General features: G+C 33.4%; 1 protein-coding gene across 1 annotated transcript; it reads right to left on the bottom strand.

The window, feature by feature from the left end:
• Positions 1 to 8378: 8378 nt before the first annotated feature.
• Positions 8379 to 9149, bottom strand: LOC136810350 (uncharacterized). The gene has a single exon (XM_067066905.1). The coding sequence runs from the start codon at positions 9147 to 9149 to the stop codon at positions 8379 to 8381; it is 771 nt and encodes a 256-aa protein (XP_066923006.1).

Here is a 9149-nt window from a genome sequence, read left to right as displayed (position 1 = left end):
ATTTCTCGTATAATTTTTTAACGAAATGATTAGTTTGTTTAACTTCACCATGTCATTAAATTAACTTTAGAAATTCCAATTAAGTAAAACCTTTTTGAAATAGACCGTTACTAGCAACCTCGGGGCCCAGGGGCGCCGAGTATACACCCGGCACAGTGCCAACCTGTCTAAAAGTCTTTCTTAAGAAGGTGCAATTCATTTTAAATGCTACAAAATACTCAAATTCTATTTCACGTTATAATTTTTAAACGAATGTTTGTTTAATTTCACATGTCATTAAATTAACTTTAGAAATTCCCACTTAAGTAAAACCTTTTTGAAATTCGAGCCGTTACTAGCAACCCTGCGGGGCCCAGCGCGCCGAGTATACACCCAGCACATTGACAAGCCGTTTAAAAGTCTTGAAGAAGAAGTGAGAATGCGTAAAATCAAATCCTAAAAAAGTTTACTTGATGTCTCACCTCCAACCTTTTTTTAAAAAAAATTGTAAAACATGAAAATACCGCCATCAAATTGTTTACGGACATTAAAAAAGCAACAAATAATGTATAGCCCAACAACAGGAAGCTTAGTTTGGACTCAAAGCTTCTAGAATCATGTTAAAAAAAATTAAAAAGTTTGGTTTGTTAAAGGTTTCCACGTAGAAACGTGATTGAAATACGAGCCGTTACAAAAAACTGTGGACCCATGCTATATAATGTTAGATAGGATATACGCGAAACTTTGAAACATTTGGGGCGATTGTAATAGCTCTAAATCGCAAAAGAAAAAAGTGATTTTCTAAAAACATTTGACTAACTAACAAACAGCACAATTTGTACTACGGCACTATTGAAGTACTTATAAGAAAAATGATAATGCTCGTCATCCCTTGTTTACTTTATAAAAGCCAATATCCGAAAGGTATATCGCCTTCAATTAGAAGTTATTAATTAGATTCCTATAAACTAAGTGCTTATAAGAAAAATAACAATGCTGATCATGTCATACATCCTTTGTTTACTTTATAAAAACCAATAACCGAAAGCTATAAGTGCTTATAACAAAATATGTGCTCGTATTGCGCACAATGCCTTGTTTATTATAGAACAGCTAATTACAGGAGCATATAGCAGTTTTGTTAAAAACTTTTTATTTGATTATTATAAAGTAACAGTAACATCCTTTATACTTTTCAAATTACAACTCTTGAAATCCAATGGACTCCATTTGTGGAATTCCACCAAATCCCCATTTCCAAGCATCCTACCCTCTTTTTTATCGTTCTCAAATGACAACTCTTCGAATCCAATTGACTCCATTTGTGGAATTCCACCAAATCCCCATTTCCAAGCATCCTACCCTCTTTTTATCGTTCTCAAATGACAACTCTTCAAATCCAATGGACTCCATTTGTGGAATTCCACCAAATCCAATTAATTGAATCCATTTGTGGAATTCCACCAAATCCCCATTTCCAAGCATCCTACCCTCTTTCTTACTGTTTCAAATGACAACTCTTGAAATCCAATGGACTCCATTGGTGGAATTCCCCCAAATCCAATTAATCGAATCCATTTGTGGAAAATGCTACAAAATACTCAAATTCTCTTTCACGTTATAATTTTTAAACGAAATAGTTTGTTTAATTTCACCATGTCATTAAATTAACTTTAGAAATTCCCACTTAAGTAAAACCTTTTTGAAATTCGAGCCGTTACTAGCAACCCTGCGGGGCCCAGCGCGCCGAGTATACACTCGGCACATTGACAAGCTGTCTAAAAGTCTTTCTTAAGAAGTGGCAATTCATTTTAAATGCCACAAAATATTCAAATTCTATTTCTCGTTATAATTTTTTAACGAAATGATTAGTTTGTTTAACTTCACCATGTCATTAAATTAACTTTAGAAATTCCAACTTAAGTAAAACCTTTTTGAAATACGAGCCATTACTAGCAACCCTGCGGGGCCCAGGGCGCCGAGTATACACCCGGCACAGTGCCAACCTGTCTAAAAGTCTTTATTAAGAAGTGGCAATTCATTTTAAATGCTACAAAATACTCAAATTCTATTTCACGTTATAATTTTTAAACGAAATAGTTTGTTTAATTTCACCATGTCATTAAATTAACTTTAGAAATTCCCACTTAAGTAAAACCTTTTTGAAATTCGAGCCGTTACTAGCAACCCTGCGGGGCCCAGCGCACCGAGTATACACCCAGCACATTGACAAGCCGTCTAAAAGTCTTGAAGAAGAAGTGAGAATGCGTAAAATCAAATCCTAAAAAAGTTTACTTGATGTCTCACCTCCAACCTTTTTTTTAAAAAAATTGTAAAACGTGAAAATACCGCCATCAAATTGTTTACAGACATTAAAAAAGCAACAAATAATGTATATTCCCAACCAACAGGAAGCTTAGTTTGGACTCAAAGGCTTCTAGATCATGTTAAAAAAAATTAAAAAGTTTGGTTTGTTAAAGGTTTCCACGTAGAAACGTGATTGAAATACGAGCCGTTACAAATAAACTTGTGGACCCATGCTAATATAATGTTAGATAGGATATACGCGAAACTTTGAAACATTTGGGGCGATTGTAATAGCTCTTAATTGCAAAAGAAAAAAGTGATTTTCTAAAAACATTTGACTAACTAAAAAACAGCACAATTTGTACTACGGCACTATTGAAGTACTTATAAGAAAAATGATAATGCTCGTCATCCCTTGTTTACTTTATAAAAGCCAATATCCGAAAGGTATATCGCCTTCAATTAGAAGTCATTAATTAGATTCCTATAAACTAAGTGCTTATAAGAAAAATAACAATGCTGATCATGTCATACATCCTTTGTTTACTTTATAAAAACCAATAACCGAAAGCTATAAGTGCTTATAACAAAATATGTGCTCGTATTGCGCACAATGCCTTGTTTATTATAGAACAGCTAATTACAGGAACATATAGCAGTTTTGTTAAAAACTTTTTATTTGATTATTATAAAGTAACAGTAACATCCTTTATACTTTTCAAATTACAACTCTTGAAATCCAATGGACTCCGTTTGTGGAATTCCACCAAATCCCCATTTCCAAGCATCCCACCCTCCTTTTATCGTTCTCAAATGACAACTCTTCGAATCCAATTGCTCCATTTGTGGAATTCACCAAATCCCATTTCCAAGATCCTACCCTCTTTTTATCGTTCTCAAATGAAACTCTTCAAATCCAATGGATCATTTGTGGAATTCCACCAAAGCCCCATTTCCAAGCATCCTACCCCTTTTTTTATCGTTCTCAAATGACAACTCTTCAAATCCAATGGACTCCATTTGTGGAATTCCACCAAATCCCCATTTCCAAGCATCCTACCCTCTTTTTTATCGTTCTCAAATGACAACTCTTCAAATCCAATGGACTCCATTTGTGGAATTCCACCAAATCCCCATTTCCAAGCATCCTACCCTCCTTTTATCGTTCTCAAATGACAACTCTTAAAATCCAATGCACTCCATTTGTGGAATTCCACCAAATCCAATTAATTGAATCCATTTGTGGAATTCCACCAAATCCCCATTTCCAAGCATCCTAACCTCTTTCTTACTGTTTCAAATGACAACTCTTGAAATCCAATGGACTCCATTGGTGGAATTCCCCCAAATCCAATTAATCGAATCCATTTGTGGAATTCCCCCAAATCCCCATTTTCAAGCATCCTACCCTCTTTTTTATGGCTTTCCAAGCATCCTACCCTTTTTTATTGTTCTCAAATGACAACTCTTAAAATCCAATCGAATCCATTTGTGGAATTCCACCAAATCCCCATTTCCAAGCATCCTACCCTCCTTTTATCGTTCTCAAATGACAACTCTTAAAATCCAATGGACTCCATTTGTGGAATTCCACCGAATCCCCATTTCCAAGCATCCTACCCTCTTTCTTATGGCTTTCAAATGACAGCTCTTGAAGTCCAATGGACTCCATTGGTGGAATTCCCCCAAATCCAATTAATTGAATCTGTTCGTGGAACTTGTTTTCTTTTTCATTTCATTTTCATCAAAGATATTATCTCCCTAGTATATTGTGCAAAGAGATATGTTAACGCAGGGTTCCATGGCAAGCAACACTTCGATTTGGAATTTGATGGATTTTGAGTGGAATTCCAATATGCCTTAATACTGGACATGAATGTGACTTGAAGGTCTCGGACCAGCTTGGACCTGGCAAATTAGGGCAAATATACATGGGAATTCACTGGGTTTGTGTGTTTTTACCATGAAATTAGTACAATGTACTAACTTCTCAGTGTGTATCAATTCAGAACACCAACCTTTCTAGTACAGTATACTAACTTTTTCATTGTATTTTTCTCAGAGGACCACCCTTTTAGTACACTGTACTATCTCAATTTAACCTAAAAAATACACCACCCCACCAGCTATGGGCCAGTACACTGACTCGATACCCCCCCCTGGTTTATTGAAGAACCACAACCGTCACCTCGATTTTAAACTTAATATCATTTTAAATAATATTTCTACCACAGGAGTGAAAGCAGTATTCAGAATGAGACGGATATTGCAACTGAAGTCTCTGATGAGAAACAAAGTATGTATTGACATCTTTCTAAGCTTTCTATAATTCCTAGTTTATTGTAGATCCACAACCGTCACCTCGATTTTCAATTTTTAAGACCAACATTCCAAATATTCATTTACGTTCGAAATTCTGAATCGTGCGTTTTTGTTTGCAGGTTTTCCAGATATTGTGCTCCGATCACCCAGCTTGGAAGACGCCTATAAAGAAATAAAAGCCTATGAAATTGATTCAGGTTTCAAATTCGCAAAGTATGATAAAAAGAAAGACTTTGGTAAAGGTAATCCAAGAAATCTACTGATCAAAATAATTTCAAGCATTTTTCAATCATTATTTTTCAATTTACAAAATCAGCATAATGATTTTTATACTAATTTTCTATAGCTTTTTTTTTTTTTTTTTTTTTTTTGTAGCATAGTATTTGCAATGATAAAAAGATCTAAAAATAGTACAACGCAATTTTGCTTAATATTGATGATAAAGTAAAAATCTTTCCTAAACTAAAAAAAATTCGCAGGAGTAAAAAGAAGACATTACTGTCTTTTCACCTAACCCCTTGAAGCGAAGTTTGTTTATTTACAGACTAAGTAGTGAAAAAAAGTATAAATGTAATATAGTTTATATAATAATAAAGAGAGAAAGAAGTAGAAGATAAAATTATTAACAAAGAGACATTTCGAGTTTTTACGATAGTATTAAAAATATTTCTCAATGTCAAGATTCATTATATATTTTTTAGTTGATTTATTGAAACATAATTTAGATTTTTCTGTGCAGGATTTTTTGAGTTCTTTGCTAAGAACATTATTCCACATGAATGGACCCCGGTATTTGATTGCAAACCTTTTTACGGCTAATTTCGCGTCCTGTATTTTAAAAGCATTCTTTGAATATCTAGTTTGATATTTGTGTGATATTGTCGGGAATTGGGTTAAAAACGCTTTTGGGCAAGTCTTGGTTTTGACACTACCCATAAAAGAAATTGTTTGCAAGATATTTAATTGATAAATATTAAGTGCGCCCAATTCTTTGAAACGATGACTAATCGGAGCAAATTTGTTTACACCAAACATAATGCGCAATGCATGTTTTTGTTTACTATAGAGTTTTTTAAGACTAGTTTTAAAAGTACTACCCCATATTATGTTGCAATAGTTAAGGTAGCTATGAATGAAAGCAAAGTATAGTTTTTTTAAGGAATCTATGTCTAGTACCTGTTTAGCTTTATATAAGATACCTATATTTTTAGAGATTTTATTTTCGATGCTTGATATATGTTTATTCCAGTTTAGAGACTCATCAATATTATTACTCCAAGAAAAGTTGTATCATACACACGTTTAATTTGAGTATTATTTATATAAAGAGATGGTAACCTTAGGGGTAGGTCATCCACTTTATTTCGTTTGCAAAATAATATATATTTGGTCTTTTTAACATTTAAGGATAGTTTATTGGCAATAAACCACTCGTTTATAAGGGTTAATTCATTATTTACGATTTCGAAAAGTGTTTTTAGATTTTTGTTTGAGCAAAATAAGTTTGTGTCGTCAGCAAACAGTATAAAGTCAAGTATGTTAGATGCATTGTGGAGGTCGTTCACGTAGATGAGAAAAAGTAGTGGTCCTAGTATGGATCCCTGTGGGACACCACACTCAACTGCTTTTGGTGTTGTAGTCAAGTCTCCGTATGATACACATTGTTTACGTCCTGTCAAATAGTTTTTGAACCAGTCTAAGTTTTTGTCAGTTACTCCGTATCGTTCAAGTTTAGCAGTCAGTATGTTATGGTCAACAGTATCAAAGGCCTTTGATAGGTCAATGAAGACACCAATAGTGAATTCATTTTTTTCAAAAGAGTCAGCGATCCCGTCTATTAGTCCTAGTAGTGCATGTTCTGTAGAGTGTTTTCGTTGAAAGCCGAATTGTTTTTGGTATAGAAGAGTTTGTTAGTTGTTAGATATTCGTAAAGTCTATTGTACATAATTCTTTCAAGTAATTTTGAAAAACAAGGTAGGACTGAAATTGGTCTGTAGTTTCCCGGTTCGTCTTTTTCGCCACTTTTAAAAATAGGCGTTACTTTTGCTATTTTCATGTCGTTTGGGAAAATCCCCTGTTTTAGAGAGAGATCAAAGATGTGGTAAAGACAAGGTTTTATTATCTCGTATGCATTCTGCACTACGTTAATATCAACCTCATCAATGCCTGGACTTTTGTTCGATTTTAATGATTTGAAAGCTTGGTCAAGTTCTTCAATTGTCAAAGGTTCAGAAGACATATTTTTATCATAGTCGTCAATGTAAGATAACACGTCCTTATTAGAATTAGGTATTTTTGACGCCAGGTTTTTACCTATCGAGGAGAAGAAATCGTTGAAAGTTTCAGCTATGGCGGGTTTTTGACTGAGAATTCGATTTTTGTATTTTAATTCTTGTGGAAATTGTATAGCTGATCTTGACCTTCCGATTATGTCTTTGATGATATTCCAGGTTTGTTTTGAATTCCCTTGGAATTTAATAATGCGTTTTGAATAATGATCTTTTTTGGCTTTCTTTTTAATTTTTTCAAAAATCTTTTTGTAAGTTTTATATGTTATTTCATTATCATAAGTTTTTTTTCTTAAATATTTATCATAAAGTTTTTGTTTTCGCTTGGAAGATTTTATTAAGCCTTCGGTCATCCATGGAAAATTCAGTGTTTTTGGTTTGATCGTGATCTCTGTTTTTGGAAAAGTTTTGTCATAGCATCTTGTGAAAATTTCTTTGAAAACATGATAAGAATGTTCTGCATGATTGGTTTCTGTTACAAGCTCCCAGTTCATAGTTTTTAGTGAGTCGCAAAATTTTTTGATTGTCGTTTTGTCAATGAAACGTTTGGAAAAAGTCTTTTCACTTTTGAAAGTTTCTAGATTTTTTTGACAGATGAGAAAGTTTGGGAAGTGGTCAGATACATCACACTTGATTACACCTGTAAAGTTATTAGTCATGTCATTTGTAATTATATTGTCAATTAATGTTGTTGTATTGGTCGTAATTCTTGTTGGTTTATTAATTGTCGGAAAAAGATTGTGCTGAAGAAGAGTATTTACAAAGTTTTTAACATGTTTACTAGTGTCACAATGAAGAAGATTTAAGTTAAAATCACCTGCAAGATAAATACTTTTCTTGTTCAAGTTTTTATCAGCAAGGTGGTTTTTTAAATGTTGTTTAAAATTTTTTAAATTACCTGAGGGTTGCCTATATACACAAGAGATTATAATATTTTGGAGTTTGTTTATTAATTCTATTGTTAAGATTTCACAATCGTTATCATTCACACTAAGATCTTGTTTACGTTTATAATTGAGAGATTCGTGCACGAAAATACACAAACCTCCCCCTTTCTTATTTGATCTAGCTTGGTGTAAAACTTTATACCCCGGTAAAGATATTTGAAAAGCTCTTTTTGCTTTGATTTCTTCGCTTTCTGCCTCATCCTTTTTAACACAGGTTTCATGATGCAAATTATTTTAAAATTGAATTTGAGTTGTTTCAAAAGACCTCTAAAATCGTCAAAATTTTTTGAAATACTTCTGATGTTGATGTTAAGAATAGAAAAATTTTGATTCATATTAACAATCTCATTTTTTGTTTCATCGATTGATAAAAAAGATGTCTCGTGAGTAAAGCTTTCGTAAAGATTAGCATCAGGGTCATTAGAGTCACTTAGAGTTAGTACTTGATTTTCATTTAAAAGTGAAAAAGAAGGATCGCCCATGGCTAGTTTGAGTTAATAGATAAAGTATTCAAAAAAATAAAGAAAAAAGGAACTTAAGTTCGAGCTTGTCTAAATTCTCGAACAAAGAGTTTATCATATACAACCTTCGCATATTTACCAGCTTCTCTGGCCTGCATCATTTCTTTAAAAAGACTCCTTCTAATTGTCATTGTTTCGTCAGAGTAATCTTCATTTATATAAATTCCCGTATTCTTCAGTTTATTTGAGTTCTTTATTATTATTTCCTTCTGTTTCCATGATTGTAGTTTGCAAACGATCGACCTTTTTTTCCCATTTTCCTTTCTTCCAATTCTGTGTGCACGTTCGACAACTATCTCCTCGTTAACACCCAGCTTTGCTCTAATCATGTCTTTCACTTTTCTTTCGCTGTCTTCCCAAGTTTCATTTTCATTTTCTACCATACCGTCTACTCGTATGTTGTTTCTTCGGTTGCGATCCTCAAGGGTTCTAAGTTTATCTTTAAAATATTTTGCTTCTCGGTTAGTGTGGTAAATGCATTCGTTTAGACCGTTTATTTTTTGCTGTAAATTGTTGTTCCATTGTTGGTCGAGATCCTTGATCTTATCATCCAAAAGTTGTTGCGTAAATTCTAAGGATTTCTCAAGGTCTTGGATTTTTAAATTTTGGCGTTCAACAGTTTCCTCAACCTTGGTGACTCTGGCACCGATAGATTCGACTGAAATCTTTTTCTCATCCAAAGTTTTGTAGATTAGGGTTGAATTGAACTTTTGGACATTTGCATCGTGTTTCTTCAGTGCGGCGTCAATAAATGATTTGATTTTACTTTCCATATTTTTATCCAT

Source organism: Clytia hemisphaerica, unplaced genomic scaffold (assembly GCF_902728285.1).
Source record: "Clytia hemisphaerica strain Z4C2 unplaced genomic scaffold, Clytia hemisphaerica genome assembly, whole genome shotgun sequence".
NCBI lineage: Eukaryota > Metazoa > Cnidaria > Hydrozoa > Leptothecata > Clytiidae > Clytia > Clytia hemisphaerica.
Note: the sequence above shows the minus strand (reverse complement) of the source record. Positions and strands in the feature narration are given on the sequence as shown.